The following is a 19,019-nucleotide window of genomic DNA, read 5'->3' on the forward strand; positions in this document are numbered from 1 at the left end:
CCGTGTGACCGGTGCCCAGTGCTGTGGGCACAGAGTAGATGTCTGATAACAGCTGGATGAGTGAGGGCCTGAATGAGTCAATTCAGGGAAGGTTAAAAAAGAGAAAGGGAACGGTGACTTGATCAGTGAAGAAAAAGCGACTTAAGGGGCAAGGAGTCAGGGGGTGCCTTGGATGGTGGCTTTGGCCGTGTGTCGAAGCAGACGATAATGGAGGAGAACCACCCCAGGAGGGCACAGCCTTCATGTCGGCACGCGGCACCCAGCGCTGCTGTGCCGTTCCCATTGCTGGAAGGCACACCAGGGAAGCGGGGAGGTGGTCCAGTGACACTGCCTGGCTTTTGTTGGAGAATCAGTGGCTGTTATTCTGCACTGTGTGGGCAGAGTATGTGTGTTTATTTTATTTTACTCTTGTACAAAGAGTGATTCTCTCCTGCCCTTGGATGAACGAGGGCACCCAGCCAGCACGCAGTTGCTTCACACCTTTTGTCTTCTAAGTACTCTTTAACGGAGGCACTGCGGATTGAACCCAGGACCTCGTGTACACCAAGCGTGTGCTCTTCCACTGAGCTAGTGATTGCTGGAAAAATATTTGTTAAGTAATAAAATATTACTGATTCTCCAGTCTTGCCTGCCTATTGACTTTCTTGGAATTTGATAAGGGTTTATTCTCTTGGAAATGAAATCTCCTCAGAGATAGTAACTTAATTTCCTTTTTATCCATTGGCCCTTAAATGGAGCAGCTGCTGGTGATTATTTAAATAAATTGAATAAACTTCTATTTTCTTTTTATCTCTTGTGGTCACTGTCCCTTTATTTCTGTCAGAAGATTGGACTCATTGGACTGTCAGGGATTGGGTTAAAATTGTTATTTTTGCTCAAAAATTAAAAGAAAGCAAAACAAAAGCCCCTCCACCCCTTACTTCAGTATTAACAACCTTCGTTTTGTTTTTTGTTTTCTCGTTAGAAAAGAAGGACGTGACGCAAAGCCTGGAAAACTACACGTCCAAGTGCCCCGGGACCATGGAGCTCATCGCCCTCCCGGACGGCCTCCCGCTGCCGCCCGTGCCCTTCACCAAGCTGCCCATTGTCAGGTAGGGGGCCCTGCGGGAGGTGTGCTCTGGCCCCGGCGCCTGCCTTGGGTCTGACCAGGGGTGCCGATCTGGAGAAGAGTTACTCCCCGCTTACGAAAGCAAATCGGTTAACCTCCCTGGGCATCAGTTTGCTTGGTCAAAAAGAATTGAGAAATAAAGCCCGTGGCAGTGGGTGACTAGGAGGATTCAGTCAAATAGCGTGTTAAAGTGTTGTCCTATGCTTGATAAATGTGCGTCTTCTCTCTTTCTGCATTTTCTCGGAGGCAAGTGTGGTTCTGCTGGATGAAATGGTCTTGTCGCCAAAGTAAGAGTTGTGTGCTCCTGAGAAATGCAGGCAGAAAGGGTCGCTGTGCACAGAAGTTGCTGGCGGGCTGCCCTTGAGTTCTAAGACGTCCTGGTGGACATGCATGGAGTAGCTGGCAGACTTGGTGGGCTGTCCCATCCAGAAGGCTAGGCTGTGACCTGAGAGGTGCGGCCACAGTTCTTGAGGCTACTCAGAATGTCTCAGAGCAGACTTGCAGCCCCTCTGCAGGGAGGCCTGAGGAGCAGGTGGCAGTCCTGTCCTGCAGTGGCTGATACACACTGACCCTGGGTCCTTGCTGGGCTTGTCTGTGAGTGAGACTTCAAGTGGAGTGTGTTTGATGTGGGATTAAAGGCATGATTCATTTTTTGAAAAATTAAAAACTCGAAAAGCTTTTCTTAATCATTTTCCTTCTGTATCGTGACCTGGATCCTTAGGTTTAGACAGCCTTCCAATACAGAATATCTTGAACCTGAGAGAACATTCTGGGCTGTGGGTGCTGCGTCTAGACCCTCAAGTGCTCAGCCTTCTGTCAGTGGAGCTGGGGGGTCAGTGCCGGCAGATCACTGGGATGGAGGAGGGAAAGCCCCAGGCTGGGTCACAGAGGTGGCCCTGGGTTGAAGTCAGAGCCTTGGGGTTTAGTCTTCACTCATGTGTGACCTTGGACCTTGGGCTTTGTGAGCCTTAGTTTCCTAATCTTGAAAATGGGTAGCATTTAGCATGCACCAGGTCCTGGGTTCAATCCCCAGTGCCTCCATTAAAAAAAAATTAATAATAAAAATAATTAATAAATAAACCTAATTACCCCCCCCCCAAAATTAAAAAATTAAAAAAAAAAAGAAAATGGGTGAAAAATTGTCCCTCCCAGGCTACTGGTTTGGTTTTAGCTGGTCTGGTGCCTGTGAAGCAGGGAGCTGTGAGTAAGCCTTAGTTTTCTTCATGCAGACATTTTTATACCTACATTTTCAAGCAGCGTGTTGATGGAAGAAAAATCCTATCATATTAACATTTTAATCCCTTGTCTGTTTAAACACGTCAGCTAGCACAGATTGGGTGCATAATAGTTTAACATTTAGGCGAATACTCTTTTTTTTTTTTTCCCTTTTCCTGAAGATATGTTTCCCCAAAGAGAAACATTTCCTAAATTCACAATATCCTCAGAATTGTTCTTGGCTTGAACTTCTGTATAGAAATGTCTGGAATAGAAAGTTTTAAATATCAAAACCCCTAGGCAAAGTCTCCTCCGTGCCGTGGGCACCGCCGTGGCAGCGGCGCTCACTGTCGGGGTCCTCGTGGCCCACGGTGGGGAGCGTCCCTCTCAGCAGCTCTTGGGAGCCTGGCCTTGGGTTCTGGTGCCGGGTAGTCTCTTGTCCGCTGTGGTCGTGGACTGTTCTTTAAAAATATGGTTTTATATGCTCCCCACTCTCTGCGTGACTATGTGTTTTAATAGTTCCTGGAGACTTTGAGCTAGAGAAATAAGCCCTCTCCATCCTGGTGACTCATTCACTGCGCCAGTCCTCCCTGACGTCATCAGGAACTGGAGAGAAGTACTGCCTGAGCTTAGGTTCAGGAAGTCCAGAGTCTGGGTTCCTCGGCCCCCGCAGCGTTAGCACACGGCAAAATGGAAGGAAGTGTCTCTGGGAGTTGGACAGTCAGAGTATCTCACTGCCTGCCTTGTTTCCTGTGGCTGTAGGCCAGAATCCAACTTGCTTGCTCTGCGTGGTTTACAAGGCCGTGCGTGGCCTGCTTTGCCTGTGTGACAAGGTGCAGCTTCTTTCTTCTGGAGCCTCCGTACTTGCCCCTTGCTTTCCTCTGTGGCTGCTGGGGCTGCGGGCTCCAATCTGCATCAGCCCCCCAACCACGTGGCGGAGCGGAGGCTGTGTGTAGTTCCCCTAAAACAAAACCGAGGAATTGTCAGGCACAAGACAAGGGGCAGTGCCCGTCAGGAGGCAGCCGACAAGGCCCACCACAGCGGCACCCCCGCCTGCCTCGCCCCAGGCTTTTGGCTTCCTAACTGTAGCGCTTGTGAGTCAGAACAGTGATAGATTCGTGTTTGTCCCCATGGCTTCCTTTCCCAAGTCAAAAAGCCTTACCTCGGAACAGTGCCTCCCGGAGCTAAGTGACTGCTTTACTGGGACCCTCTCTGACCCAGCGGGCTGCTCGTCTGCTTCCTTTAATCTGTTTTATCGTTGCTCCGATGCTCAAATTGTCCCCGATTTGGCTGGTGGGAGCCCCTTCCCGCTGGCTCCTGTGTCCTCTGTGCTGTGCCCATCATTCTTCGAGCATTTTCTCCTTTTCTGGGACAAAAGGATGCCTTGGGTTCAGCTTGTACTTTGCTGCTCCAGCCCCGCAGCCAGCCATTTCTTCAGAGAGCCCTGGATTGTTTCAGTGGGGAAGGAATTCAGGTTAAGATCTGGGTGCTGTGTGTGCTCGTTGCTGTTGGGGTGTTGCTGCTCTCAGTGGGTAGAACCAGGCGAGATGTGTTTACGTGCAGACATCAGTCACAGGCACGTTTGCGTCTGAATTTATTTCTGCATCTGTTTCTATGCACTGGAAGCCATGAGTTCACACCGTTACCTCAGTTCCACCCAGCACCTTAGGGTTCCTTCTCATTTTCTCCAATCTGTAACTCCCTTCTCAGACAGTGGGAAACCTGTCTCCCGTTGTCCTCAATGTAGTTAGTTATTTGGTCAGTTCCCCCGTTTGTCACCAGTTGTTCCCACGGTTGACCTCCGTCCCCAGGGGGAGCTCTGACACCCCTGCTGCGCTGCTGCCCCAGCCCCCACGGGCCCTCCCTGCCCCACTCCAGCTCTGCCTCCCTGGGCCCATGTTCCCTCTGCCCTGTCGCCTGCTAAATGCTAGCCCTAATCTTTGATGAATGTGATTTCTTGTCAGTTAGCTTTTGGCAAGAGTAAAATAAAAGAAAGACAATGGTAGGTGTTCTGTGATGCTGATGAGGTGACCGACTGCGGTATTGGTGTCGAGTCAGAACTTGAGCCTGGCAGGTGACTTCGTGTGGGACGGTTACATGTTCCTACTGTGTGTGGGACTGCCACCCTCTTGTATAGTCCGTGTTCCTCATATCTCTGAAGGGGCCCATGTGGCACCTCTGGACCGGGCCCATGTTTTTTCTTAGAAAACCAGTCTGGAACTATTTTAATGTATTAACCAAATGTTTCAGAGACCTATGCCTGGAAAACATAGCCTGTATCAGTTTAATTTAAAAAAAATTCAAGTCAGGCCCTGCAGGTAACCCCCTGAAGCCACAGGAGGAGCTCAGAACATGTACATTTGAAGACTGAAGCTCTCGAAAAATGTCCACATCTTTGAGCAGATTATCAGACCTGCTGAACAGAATTGTTGGACATGAGCTAATTTAATGTCAGTGGTGCATCATCATTATAATTTTGGTTTTAGAAGAGATGATTGAAGCCACTTTTTTCTGTTGAGGACTTTTCTTTTTTGACAATAAAACCATTTCATCAATTCACAGGAAAATATCAGCTTGTTCCGTGTAGCCTGGGAGCACGAACTGGGCTCACCGCGAAGTTGTTTCAAGTCATCATGATGCAAGTTAATAATGAAAAAAAAAAAGGGCCAATGTATATGCCCCTTTTAAAATTCTGTTCTAATATTCAGTTAATCAAAGATTTATTGAGTGCCTCAGATGCACTTGGCTCAATGGTCAAGGCCAGGGATTTCATTAATGGTTGATGTGCCAGGAGCCTGTGTGCCAGGAGGCTGTCAACCTGTACCAGTTCCTGCCATCCAGGGTTACAGCAGAGTTCACGTTCCTCCTTACAGAATTCCCCACACGAATGATCATGGACACAAAAGCCAACAGTAATTGTGTAGGTTGTTCACACACTACAAGCTGTGAATTATTAAAGAGGAAATTGGAGCAGAGTCTAGATGGCCTTTCCAGGAAACCAGTGGGCCTTTGATTTGGGGCGAGGTGGGGGTGGGGGCGACGAGCCAGTTGTTTCTTTGATGAACTGACCTTGAGCCCCTCAGCCTGGCAGAGAGCCAGGCTAACGAGGCCATGTTAACTGATAAGGATCAAAACCCTCTAGTCAGAAGGAGCTTGGGGTTGCTTTGAGTGGCCTCACTGCTTTTAAAACTTAAATTTTTAAGTTAATTGTATTTGAGGAAGGATTTCAGGTATTTATTTTATTCAAAAACGAGCTTAGAGGCCACGCTGTCGGGGCAGTTGCTCCTGGTTTTTGAAGCAGGGCAGGGTCAGCCCCCGGATGGCAGCCAGGATGCGACTCCACCGTCTGCCCTGGTTCTTACCGATGTCCCGAATCTTCTGTCACCCTCGGTGTAGTCGCCAAGCCCACAACCTCCTTGTGGCCTTCTCAGACCAGAGCTGTAAGAAATGTGCAGCATCACTGAGGAGTCCCAGCAGGTGGCCTCGCGCTACCACCTTGTACCAGCTGCTCTGTGACGCCCGGGCTCAGGACACGGGCGACCTCCCCATCCCTCCAAATGTGGGCAGTTGTGGCCAGCTTTAGCCGTTGCCCGTCTGTGCAGAGATGTCCACGAGGTTCTTAGATGTGTTTCTCCTGTGAAAAGGTTGAGGGGTCAAAAACCAAGGGAGGAAAAGGAGCTGTTTTTCCCTGTGTCGTTCTCCCCAGTTTGTGCTGCGTCGCCTTCCGCCCCGGCCCCGTGTGGCCCCAGTGAACCAGAGAACACAGAGAGGCCAGGGTCTGAAATGTCAGCAGCGTCCAGATGGGACCCCTAGAAGCGACCCTGGCCTGGGACGCTTCCTCCCTGGGCGCTGCTTTACTGTGGGCCACTTCGCAGACCGGTACGGTGTTACTAGGTCTACAGCGAGGCATGCTCAGTGAGTCATGTGTCCTTTCGGTCAGGTGCCTTGAACGATTGTTTTCTGGCATACATTCTATAGATGGACATCTGATGCTCAGTTTTGGGTTATGAGTGAGTGCCGCGACTGCTTGTGGGCTCCTTTTCTGGCTGACTGTGTCCTCACGATTCCTGGGCGTATTATGTGATCTGGAACTTCTCTGATGATTCCTGGAATCCCAGATGACATGTCATTTTTAGGTGGTGACGATGACATGGAGTAGAAAGCTATCTGTGTTGCAAGCAAATGGGGTCCTTTTACAGATGATTAAACACGGGGGCTCAGGTTGACAGTGCTGGTCCAGGGTTCAGCAGGATGCTCACAGCATCACTGGGACCAGCGCTTTTGTTTCTTTACTCCAGTGCCATGTTGTAATCTTTGCACCAGGAACTTGGCTCTCTGCCTATAAATGAGTGCCATTTTAAGGAGGGAAGAGAAAGACTTGTGTGTGCCTACTTGTGCATCAGGTGCTGTTACAGGGGCTTTACACATACTAGCTCAGCTAGTCCTCAGAGTACCCTGCTAAGGTTTGAAGAGCTCTGCTTCAGACCACTCCCTTTCCCTGCCTGAGTTTGGAATCAACAGAAGGAAGCATCCGTCTCAGGTAGATGGCAGAGACAGTGCCCGGTGTGGCTCAGGGCTGGCCAGATGGTCCCCAGCCTCTGGCAGAACTGGGCAACCGTACGCTCCTTCATGGGGCAGGCCCCGTTCAGTCCTTGCAGAGAGCAGGGTGGGATATGTGCTGTCGGCAGACAGGCAGGCCCCAGGAGAAGGGCCTGAATGGTGTACACGCCAGTTCTCCTTCCAGATTTGCCACCTCCCTTAGGAGAAGTGACGGGGGGCAGCGCGAGGTCAGGACTGTTGCTCTGAGGACGTCCCCCTCCATGAAAACATGGAATCAGGGAGAGGCGGTGTCCTCTTTCTGCACAACATGATCAGGTAACTGTTATTTTTCCTATTTTGTAAGTGAGGAAGTTGAGGTCTGGAGAGATGGAGTCATCTGTGCCTGTTGCCCAGCTGGTAGGTCCTTCTGGCTGCAGTCAGGTCTGTGCTGATTGGAGACGCTTCTCAGGAGCAGCTGAGCACCAGCTGCAGGCGAATCCCTTTTGGTTGGATGTGCGTGGACACCAGATGCCCATCAGAGGTGGCATCTTGGCCAGCGCCAGGATTTGCTCATCCTCATCCTGGTGCAGTGCAACAGGTATATTTTGAATGTGCTCAGAGCGCTGAGATTTGCAGTTGTTAGTGATAAACTGTTTAGCCTTGAGTGTAGTTTTGAAAGATCTGGAAGCTGAGTATGGAATTCAGGTTTTGGGAGTTTTTCCTCAACATTCACTGAGAGCTGCGCATTGAAGTGTTGCACTAGTGCTGGACTAGAGATGAATGAGGCCCTGGGAGCCCTTGTCCTGGGAAAGCTCACAGCTGAACGGAAACAAAGAAGCCAAAGTGATCCTGCTCCTGCACGATACACGATACTGAGGGCGGTTGCAGGGACCAGGGAGTCGGAGCAGGTGTGCAAGAGGGAGTCCTTGGTTTGAAGAGCTCTGACTGGGAGCACCGTCTGCTGCCTTGGGTCACTGTGGGCACGGATGAGAATCAGGCGGTGGCCCTGACCCTCCCGGGGCCGGACGCGGGAGCTGGCCATGACCGTTGAGTGTGGTGGGGCCGCTTGTGCGCAGGACAGGATCGCCCTAGATGTCTAAGAGTCCTTCCAGCTGAGGAAGGTGTGGTTTTGTGGATTCTTCTGGAGGGATCTTTATTAGTCACTGTAGGTTCGCCTGTGCTGTGGCAGAAAAATTATCCCTGAAATCTCAGGAAAGTGAACCCTCACCACAACACAGGTTTACGTCCCACTTGCATGAAGCCTGACGCAAGTTGCCAGCTTTCCAGGACAGCTGACCCTCCTGAGGTTACTGTGATCCAGGCCAGGTCCACCTGCTCCGCCTGCTCTGTGTCTGGCCCCCAGGACCGCCACGCGGCAGAGGGGGAGGCTGGAGGCTGGCGCAAGGGTGTTGTCTCGGAGGGTCGTGCATTGCTTCCCCTCACAGCCGTCTGGCCTCACCTCCTGCAAAGAGGCTGCGGGTGGGGAGGGGAGGAGCAGTATGCATCCTGCCAGCTACCCCCTACCCCCTGGGCCTTCAGTCTCAGCCTTGGACAGTCCAGATCCTATCCCCACTCTTGCCCAGTGGCTCCACTGGGAGGTCACAGTTGAAGAGCATCCTGCCTCCTGCCTGCCCCAGTTTCCAGCTGTGGGATTTGGGCAGCACACCTACTTCCTTGGGTTGCTGTCCTCATTGACCCGTGGGGGCGGTGCCTACAGCGCCCGAGCTAGGAAGGTGACTGTGGGGTTTGGTGGGGGTGATGTGTGAGTGGTTAGCACAGGGCTCCACAGGCTGTAAACCTTCAGTAAGGCTTGCTGATTTTTTTTTTTTAGAGTCTACTTTCTAACTCTTTTTAAAATTTATTTTTTTATTTAAAATTTAAAAAAATTGAAATACAGTTGGTTTACAATATTGTGTTAATTTCTGGTGTACAGCATGATTCAGTTACACATACATGTATATGTGTATTTTTCACATTCCTTTTCATTGTAGGCTGTTGCCTGGTATTGAGTATGGTGCCCTGTGCTGTACACGGGACCTTGCTGTTTTTCTGCTTGGTGTAGAGCAGTAAGGCTAGCTGATTGAGCTGGGCATGAGTGTCTATTAGCAGACGTCCACAGAGATCTGGGCTGTGCTGATGGACGATCAGGCATAGATGAAGCCAGCGGTGCTCGTGCCCTTCACATGTGGTGCTGTGGGTCGTCCAGGTCAGGGGTGCACTCTTGCTGGCCGTGGGCCTCGTGTCGGGAAGGAGGGAGGCAGAGAGGGGACTCAACTTGTGTTGAAGGGTGGGCTTGGTACCCAGAGCACTTAGTTGAATCGTTGCAGTGGTTCTGTCAGGGAGGGAGCTTATCTGCATTTGACGGACTGGGAGCCTAAGTTGAGGGAAGGCAGGGCGTGTGCCCCCGGGCGCACAGCTGGCAGATGGCGCAGCCCAGGCCTCCACTGGACCCTCTGGCTCTAATGGCGTGGCCCAGGGCCCAGCCGCTGCCCGGCTGCTGCCCAGTCCTGGGCTTCTCCTCCCGGCATGGCCCAGCGGGGTCGCGGGCAGCCCTCTCTGCTTTGGCCTGCGGAGTTGAGTGCTTTTCCTTCCCTCGGTTTATCCGCTGTTTGATTTATAGTCCTTCTGTTTGGTCATGTTTACGCTGAAGCCAAACTAACAAGGCAGTTGAAGTATTTTTGTCCTTTTTGAAACAATAGGCGTGTGAAGCTGTTGAATCTTCCTGCCAGCCTCCGGCCGCAGAAGATGAAAAGCCTGCTGGGTCAGAGCGTGTCCACCAAGAGCCCCTTCATCTACTCCCCGATTGTGGCACACGGCCGCGGAGAGGAGCGGAGCAAGAAAATAGGTAGGCGGCCGCCCCAGCTCCTGACCCTTCCCTCCCCCCCACCCCGGCCCCCGCGGCTCTGCTAGGTTTCAGGTCCTTAGACCTGGTTCCAGTTCATTCGTGCCCATGTGAACCCACAGAGCTTTCTTCTACCTCTGCTGCCTCTGTCAAGCCATTGCCTATAGATCAGAGTTTTGAAAATATCTATTTCATAAAAGGTGGTTTCTGTGGAATCTAGAAACCGGAAGAGCTCTGTTATATGAGACTTAATGTAAACTACAGAAGAGAGATTCTTGGAGATCAGGGTTATTTTCCAAGGCTGGAGTGACTTCTGAATCATCTAAGGAGGTTCGGGGTTGACGGGGGCATTCGGACGTTGTATCATCATCTGTTTTGAACACTGGCAGCCCCTGTTTTGTGTTGTGCTAATGACAGCCACTCCTGAGAGGCCTGGTGACTCAACAAGGAGCGACGTCATTGTGTCTCGAGGTGGGTTGGGAGCGGAACTCTCTCATCCTGAGATTCCCTGCATGCTGAGCTCCCTGGCCTCTTCCCAGCCTGCGGCCCGCCCGCCGCTTCCTCACAGTGGACTCCCACGCTCACATGTGCCGCCACCCTGCCCCTCCGGTCCCTCCTGAAGTCTGGCCTTGCTGCAGGCCTCCTTCCTCATCAGCTCCCCCTCCTCGGGCCCCTCGCACTTTGAGATCGGGGTGGGTGCAAGTTGCAGTGACAGAGCTAAAGGGTGGAGAGCCCCGTCCCTGGCTGGTGACACCGATTCCTCGCGAGCAGTTTCAGTGGAAGACCTGCAGGACTTTTATACTCTGCTTCTGAAATCCAGTGCTTGCTTCACTTTTCTGTCTTCTCTTTTTCCTCTTAAATTTCTAAACCCTCGATGTCGGAGAAGGCACCCTGACCTCCCAGGATGGGGGTGTCCTGCTGTACCTGCACCCCACCCGCACCTGTGGAGCAGGCGGCACGCACCTCTTAACGCTGCCCCGCACACTCCGTCTGCCTTTCACGCTCACCTCCCACCTTCTCCTCTCCTGCTGTTTAGGCCCAGCCAGCGGCGTGACCTTCTGGTTCCAGCCTCAGGGCTGTGTGCTGGCTGTGCCTCCCCTGGGGCTCCCCCATCCCTGGGCTGCCCCGCCCAGAGAGGCCGCTCACTCAGAGAGCAGAGCTGTCCTGAGGAGCAGGTGGGCCTCTAAGGTGTGGCTCGGAGGGCTCCAGTTAAAATAAGAAGAAAATAAAGGAAAAAATTTGGGGTAATGACCTTGAAAAATAGCCCGTGGAGCTGGCCTTGCCTCTTCATTTTTTTCTCTCTAATCTTAAAAAACTGCTGAAGCCTCCTTTTATGAAAAGAATACTCTGCATTTGCTGCAGGGGCTTCAGCCTCATTCAATGATTCTCTTAACTGCCTGGCGCTGCAGGTGTTGTTCCCAGTTTACAGGTGGGAAGGTTAAGCCTGAGTGAATATAAATCCTGGCCTAGTTCAGAGAGCTAGTAAGTGGCTGGCCCTGGCCCTGGTTCAAGACTCGAAGCCCAGGGACTTTTCCTTTCAATATGGTTCCTCGTGACAGCGAGAAGCACCTGTTCGTCTGGGCTGGGGATAAATTCAGTGGTTGATGCAGGATTTTTTTCTGGGATGTAACAGAAACTTCAACCAAAATTCATGTTATGTGTTGAATACCGATGGGTAGGAAAATGTGATTTTACTCTGTGGTTTCTAATATCTTTTTGGCAATAGACTCATCAACGAGTGCCTGCCTAGAGGTTTGAATAATCACATCTTTAACCCAGAATCACAGTCTCTATGAGTGAACCTGTGTGTATAATTGGGGGGTCATTACAGCAGGGGGTGCAGAATATGAGAGGGGGAGAGGCCCCGGAGGGCACTTGTTGCGCCTGCTTTCCGGTCTGACTTGGAATGAGGTACCAGTCTTTCTGTCTGCATGTGGCTTGTGTCACCAGCATCCCCGTTACCCCAGGCAGAGGTGACGCTGCCCGTGTCCCGTGAGAGGGCATAGTGGGGTGAGGGGTTTTGTGTGATTTGTGCTGGGACTTGGTGGTGTGGCCAGGTGTCGTGCCGAGGTCAACAGCCGCCCTGGAGGGAATGTGGTGTCCTGGACTGGCCATAGCTGTCGGATGGCCGTGGGCTGCCGCTTGGCCTCGCTGGGCTGTGGTTGTGCTGTCTATGGTGAGGGGGTGGTGAGAAGCACCCTGAGGGGGTTCTTCCGAGGCTCAGGTGACATCACGTTCCCACAGTGCCTGGCGGCTGTTCCTGTTCGGCTCTGAGTAGCCATTGTGTGCCCTGTGTAGGTGCTGGGCTGCAGGGAGGAATCGGGAGTGCCCTGGCCTGGTGGAAAGAGGCGAGCTTGTCAACAAAAGCCGCCGAAAGCTGCTCCGTCTGCGGATGAGAACATGCTCGGGGACGCGCAGGCCAGAGCAGGGAGGGCCCAGTACAGTGGGTGCTCAGTGGCCCTCAGCGCTCTTCCTTCCCACGGCTTCTGGACAAAATATTGAGGAAGGGACCCCCCCGCCCCCCCCACCGTGTGCTTTGACACACTCCAGCTCGGGAGGGAGATGCTCTCCTTTCAGAAAAAAGAACTATTGCTGTGATCGGGGATCGATCTTGGTTTACCTGTAGTGACGAGGACTGGGCTAGTGCAGACAGCTCCTTTCAGAACCCCAGGAACATGAGATTTAAAGTCACGCTCTTTTGACTGACAGAGAAGACAGTTCTTTAGCTGTTGGTGTAGCAGCCTGTTGAAACAACATTTTCATTGGCTGCGAGAAAGGGCTGGGGTGCTGACCGCGGAGCCAGTGAAGGGCTCAGTAACGCCAGTGACGGGACGTTGTGGGCACCGTGTGCTCTGGGGAGTGACTTCTGGGAGCCTCCCATGAAGCTTCTCTGCCTGAGGGCCCGGAGGCTGGGTGAGGAGAGGCAGGATGGAGGAAGTAGGAGCCCTGGGTTTCTGGAGCCAAGAGGGGGACGGCGGCAGAGTGAGGGGAGCACAGGCTTTGGGCCCAGACAGACGGCACTCTGGCTCAGTGGGGCCGCAGGTGGCGGACGTTTAGCCTGGCAGTGTTCCCTGCTGGTGAATGAAGGTGACATTTCAGTGCATCGTCCAGAGGCCCAGTGGTCACGCAGGCATCTTTAAAGCTAATTCACCTTCTGGGCTCCTTGTTCATTTTGTGTAATTCCAGGATGCTGGCTCTGGTTTGTATGTCACAGTTTTGGGGGCACCCGGCTTAGTCTCTGTGTGTGGGGCCCAGTGCAGAGTGTTTGGAAAAACTGGTGTCTTTGTGAAAGCTTACCAAAACTGAAGAATTCTAATCGGTGAATCTTAGTCTCAACTCCAGAAAAAACCCTTTAACCACTAGGGTCCATTCTCAACACCTCTGTAAGTTCACCGCCCTGGGCTTGAGTCCCTGCTGTACCATGTCCTGGTGACTCCCAGCAGGTTTACTGGCCCGTTTGGACCTTGAGTACCTGCCTCACCAGGTCACCGTGAAGGGCTGGCTGGGGCATCTGCCCAATGTGTTGCTTGATCCGGAAGTCCCTTCTGAGTTGCCTAATGGAATGTCTTGAAGGGACAGGGCAGTGGAAGTGGGGAGGGGGACCGTGTTTGTTTTCTTTTGCTGTGTAACCAATGACCACACACTTAATGGCTTAAAGAACACAAATTAGTTTTCTCACTGTTGCCATCATTAGTCCAGTGCTTGTTAGCTGGGTCCTCTGCTCAGGGTCTTGCAGGGTCACACCCAGGTGTCAGCTGGGCTGTGTCCCTATCTGGAGTCCTGACTGGGGTGGATCTGTTTCCAGGCTCCATCAGGTTCTTCACTCATCTCCTTACGTTGTGGGGCTGAGGATCCCGCTCTCTTGCTGGCCATCAGAGGGACCACTTTCTGCTCACGGAGGCTGCGCTCGGGTCCTTGCCACAAGCCCTCCTCCATACGCCCTCTTGCACTTTGAATCTTTTAACTTAGGGTAGGTTTGTTTAGTGAGCCAAGGGCTCGTCTGATGGGACCAAGCCCTCCCAGGATAACCCCCTGATTAACTCAGAGTCCACTGACCGAGGGCCTTAATCACATACAAAAAATCCCTTTACCTTTGTTACATGACATAACCTGACCATCAGACCGCACCTGGGGGGAGAGGATTACACAGGGCGTGTACACCAGGGGCCAGGGTCTTGGGGGTCATCTTGGAATTCTGCCTCCTATAGGTGTTGAACTGTAGCTGACCTGGGAGAGGTCAGGGAGGGGAAGCCACCACCTCCCCTCACAGTCTCGGGGCGGGGAAAGGGGGTTCATGCTGTGTGCCGCTCAAAATTGACCACGGTGCCATCTTCCTGAGTGCCAGCCCATGGGCCCGTGAAGGCCTTCGTGACCTAAGGCTCTGCATCAAGAACAGTGCTGTCTGGGTTGATTTCAGTTTCGTGAAGCTGCGTTTGGCACCAAGGGAGAGAAACATCAGTCACAAAGCGTCCAAGGGGCAGTGATGGCTTGCTTTGCTTCGGATAAAGCTAGCAGTAAAACCACCTTTAAGTTGTTTATCTCGAGGTGATCACCACAACCGACTGCCTCACTGGAAAAGTAAACGGGCCGGAGGAGTCATCTGAAAGCACGTGAACATGCAGCAGCGCCGGCTAATAGTGGCTTCCTGTGTGTGTGTGTCTCTAGACTTCCAGTGGGTCCAGGGAGATGTGTGTGAAGTTCAGCTGATGGTGTATAACCCAATGCCGTTTGAACTCCGTGTGGAAAACATGGTATGTATCACCAGTGTTTGACTGTTTTGGGCTAACCATCAACTTTCCATTAAAATACTTTTTTTGCTTAATGTTCGAGGCACACTTCCTATGATATATGTCTGTTTTTGTCTTTGCTTTGCTAAGGATTGTAAACTTTTGTTGAGTGGAGACCACACCTTGACATTTCTGTGTCTTTAGTGCGTGGTGCTCATTAAATGTGTGAGTCAATGAACAAAGACGTCTCAGATTTGAACACACGCCGAGTTTAATTGATTCAACATAAGATTTGCAATAGTCATGTTGCAATTTACATGAGCTCAGCGAGGTTGCAGAGTCTGCACTGTGCCAGGCCCTCAGTGTCAGTGACTTTTCCTGCTACAAGATGATAAGATGATCAAGGCTAAGGAAGCGCGCGCTCTGAAGGGTAAGAGAATAAATCACTGCTCGGCTCATGGGAGCTTTCCCTCCGGCTTGCAGTTCCGGGCTGTGTTTCTGTTTCCATGTACGGCATTAGTGGCTCGCTCTGCACTGGTGCCCATTGGAGCTGCTCACCTAATTGCACAGTTGGCGGGAAGGAGGTTTGGACTGGCTCTCCAAGCTGGATCCATGTTTCCAGAGGAGAGCCCTCCCCCACGCCGTGGAGTACATTCCTCAAGCCTCGCCTGTGCTCGTCAGTGCGCAGAGCCGCCCTGTGCCTTTGCAGTGACGAGCACAGGGTGTTGGAGAGGTGGTTGATGCTCTCCTCTGAGGTTTTGTGACTCCGGTTCAGGGTGGGAGGCGGGCTCCCCAGGCAGGTGTCTTGTAGAGGGTCCATGCCACGTGTCTCTGCTGTGCCTGCAGCCAGTGCTGTGGTGCTGCAGGACCTACGTGGAGAGTCAGGGAAGGCCCAGCTGAGGACGCAAGGGTGACTGGGAGTTCACCAGGCAGACTGGTGGTTACTGAAGACGATGTTTAGGCCTCCAGCATGAGGCATGGTTTCCCCAAGTCGCTGAGGCTCCTAATATTTAGTTCAGCTAAATATTAAGCTTAGAGCCCTGAGGTCACTCAGAAAACAGACCTCCTCCTGTTGTACAGCGTGCCGGCCCGGGGAGGCAGCTCCCGGTCGGGGCTTGCAGTGACCTTCTGACGCCCCCGCAGCCATGGGGCAGCTCCTTGAGGCCAGGGAGTCTGTCTTGCTCGCCGTCAGGCGCAGAGCCCGGCACTTCATGAGATTCACAGATGCCCTGGAAGGATATTAACTGAAGATATATTCCACGCTTCATGATTTTTCTTTTCGATTGTAAATAAAGTATTTGATTTTTTTCTCTTTTTTACTTTCCAACTTAGTAAAACAGCGAAACAGAACAGACATTAAGCACACAGCAGGCGGAGCTACCACTGAGCCGGAGCTGTTGTTGAAGCCAGCGCCGTGCTGTCGGTTTTGAGATTGTTTTGTGTGAATTGCCCTCTGAGGGCCGTCTCTACGATTCTCTGTGGACTCTCACGGGAGCCGCTAAGGGGTGTTTTCATTCTGACAGGCCTGGGCTTGCCGGCCTCTGGCGCTGCCCGGGGCGGCCGGGGGCTTGGGTGTGGCCGCGCTCAGCCCCGCCCCTTCCGCTGCAGGGGCTGCTCACCGGCGGAGTGGAGTTCGAGTCTCTCCCTGCGGCGCTTTCTCTCCCGGCTGAGTCCGGGCTGTACCCGGTGACGCTCGTTGGGGTCCCGCAGACAGCAGGGACGATCACCGTGCACGGTAAGGAGAACGTCCTGGTCACAGTCAGGAGGGTGGTCGGCCCCTGCGCTGCCTCTCTGAGCCCTTCAGCTCCGCCCGCGCTCCAGTCCTCACCCACTAACAGGGAACAGACAGGTGGCGTTTCTTTGGGAGGTGACGTGGAGAGAACCGCGTTGCGAGTGCAGGACGTGATGGGCACCACCGGCTGCCGTCCGTCCTCCCCGCGGCCTGCAGACACGCCAAGGCTCTCCCGCGACAGTGAAGCCCTCCCGGGCCCACGGTTCCCCCTCGCTGTGGCCTCATCTCCCGTCTCTCCCTCTCAGCAGACAGTCCATACTCGCTGAATCCACTTTTCCACCCCTGTGCTGGTTCTCTAACCCACTGTGTCCTGGGTTTAGCCATCTGTTCAGCAAAACTGCTGTCACTGAGGCCACGGGCAGTATTTTTCCAGCTAAATCCGGGGCCTGCGATTTCAGTTGTCCAGCTCCCTGCTCAGCACCTTTGGTGCCACTGCCCGCCTCCTTCCCGGGGCGCCTGCCTGGCCTCAGGGACTGCACTCCCCATGTTCCGCTGCCTCTCCTGCCGTCCTCGGTCAGTGTCTTCCCTGACACTCCCCCCCCCCACTTCCCCTTTCCTCTCCTTCCTTCCCCAGCCCTGCTTCCCCGCCCGTCTTTCTCTCCCCTTTGCTCCCCACTCCCTCGCTCTGCCCTTGCCTCCCCCTCTTTCTCCACCTGCTGTCTCTAGGCAGTCCCATCAGACTCCTCTGCTTTCCTGGCTTCAGGTCCCATCTACATGCTACTGATGCCCCGGGCACGTCTCCTGTCCAGACCCCTTTCCTGAACCTGCATATCCAGCCGCTTACCAGCCATCTCCTTGGCTGTCTCATAGGCACGTCACATACGACATATCCCAACCAGAGCCCATCACCTCATCCCTGAAGTCTGTCTTGCTTGGCTACATCCTCCCACCCGGCACATAGTAGGTCTTCAGTAGCTATTTGGTGGCTGAAAGAACAAACATCCACCAGGAAAGGGTGCTCTCTCTCGAGCAGTGAGGCCAGCAGCATCCTAGGTGAGGACGTGTTGCAGCCACTGCTGAGATGGGTGAAGCCCCGGCTTCTGGGAGGTGGGGGAGGGGAGACCAGGAAGGGCAGGGTGGGTGGAGGAGGACTTCTCCTGGGATGTGACCCTGAGGTTTGAAGGTGAACCAGGTGTTAGTTATCTGGGTGAACGGGACGGAGAGTGGGGGGGATCCAAGCAGGAAGAACATCTGGCCAGGCTCTTACTTACCTGGTGGGGAGAGAGAGCAGGGTGCAGAGGGGGCTGGGGGCGGCTCAGAACACCTGGTCCAAGGCAGAGGGGTGGCAGTGACGGGGCTGGGAAGGCAGACAGAGGGCAGACCCAGGGGGCCTTCTACATCCTGCTGAAGACTGTGCACTGCTGCGTTACTTGATTGGAGGAGAGATACGGTCCCATGGGCAGGTCAGAGCAACCCCTGACTGCTGTGTGGAGAATGGGCTGGACCTGGGAGGCCTGGAGGCTGGGAGACCAACGAGGAAGCCCCCGCCTAGTCCAGGGAGTAAATGCCAGACGTCGGAGCCCAGCTGTGGCTGGGACCAGAGCAGGGGGGGCAGGTCAGAGAGGAGGTGCCCAGGACTGGAAGGCTGGATTCGGGGCAGCACGACCAGTGCCCAGTGTGTCCCTGGAGGAGTCGTCAGCCCTGGTGACGGTGTTCTCAGCCCTGACCCCTGGTGCAGACGAGGCGGTGTTTGTTACTTGGTGTGCTGTATGTGTGGAGTAGAAAAGGCTGGCCTTGTATTATTGGACATAACACCGAGGGTGTGTCATCAGATTTTAAGTTTATTTGCAGTTGTCTTCAGCAGTCAATGAGAAAAGTCTGATTTTAATTAAGAAATTGAAAATGAAGATTGCTTAGCGGACAGAGCCACATTATCTCAGGTTTACTGACGGAACAGGAAGAGGGAGCGTTGTGCTAGGTGTGGGCTTCTGGGGGGAAAACGCGGGTTAAATTAGTCTTCTAAGAAACATACTTTAAAAAGAAGGAAGTGTGGGTTCTGTGAATTCGAATTATTTTAAGTTGAGGGGCCCATTGGAAACTGGCAGAGGGTCCTGGAGGCGTTGATGAGGCTGTATCTGGGCCCTGATTTGCCCTCTAGATAACAGCTTGCTTTTTGCTGAGTGTGTGGCTGTTTAATGTGAATGCAGAAAATTTGTCACCCTAGGCATTTAGCCATTGGGTATTATCTAACTGTGTTACAAGTGAATATTATTGATAATAATTATCCCTTGAAATTTCAAAAGCCATTTTAAAGCTTTGCTTAAACAATTTCAAGTGCTTATCTAACCAATGGAGGATTTTTTTTCATGGAAAATTTGCTAATCTTAAATTATAGTTCTTGTACACATCCAGCGGACTTTCTGTATCACGTAACAGTGATAATAACAATAATTGACTCTTGAACTTTCATCTCTCAACGGAAGATTTTGAATCATTTTTTCAAATACTTATTAAGTCGCATTAGGTCCTGGAAAGGAACACAAACTATCATTCTTATTTTAGAGGTGGATAAATTTGAGAAGCAAATTAGTAAAGGGATGAGACACTAATTATTAGGTTGGGTGAGATTTACAAAGAGTCTCACATGCACTGTCACTGGGACCCAGTGAGCCTTGTGAAGTAGGAATGCAGGTGCCATTGCCACCTCCACTCTCCACTTGAGGACACCGAGGGTCTCTGGGGTTGAGTACAGGAGCTGGAGGTGAGCCCAGCAAGCGACTGGGCCTGAATCTCAGCGCAGATCTTTGGAAAGGGGCCCTGCGCTCCCGTCACTCCTGGGGGCCACCTCAAGGTGCA

The 19,019-nt window shown here is 52.6% G+C and overlaps 1 protein-coding gene across 2 annotated transcripts in view; it reads left to right on the forward strand.

Moving 5' to 3' along the window:
- Positions 1–19,019, forward strand: part of TRAPPC9 (trafficking protein particle complex subunit 9) — a 404,385-nt gene that overhangs the window by 73,390 nt on the left and 311,976 nt on the right. For both annotated transcript variants that reach the window (XM_064476810.1, XM_064476811.1), the window contains 4 exons: positions 965–1,091; positions 9,562–9,707; positions 14,370–14,455; positions 16,040–16,166. In XM_064476810.1, coding sequence (XP_064332880.1) covers positions 965–1,091; positions 9,562–9,707; positions 14,370–14,455; positions 16,040–16,166 — 486 coding nt within the window. The remainder of the gene's footprint in view (positions 1–964; positions 1,092–9,561; positions 9,708–14,369; positions 14,456–16,039; positions 16,167–19,019) is intronic.

This window comes from Camelus dromedarius, chromosome 20, assembly GCF_036321535.1.
Source record: "Camelus dromedarius isolate mCamDro1 chromosome 20, mCamDro1.pat, whole genome shotgun sequence".
NCBI classification, from domain to species: domain Eukaryota; kingdom Metazoa; phylum Chordata; class Mammalia; order Artiodactyla; family Camelidae; genus Camelus; species Camelus dromedarius.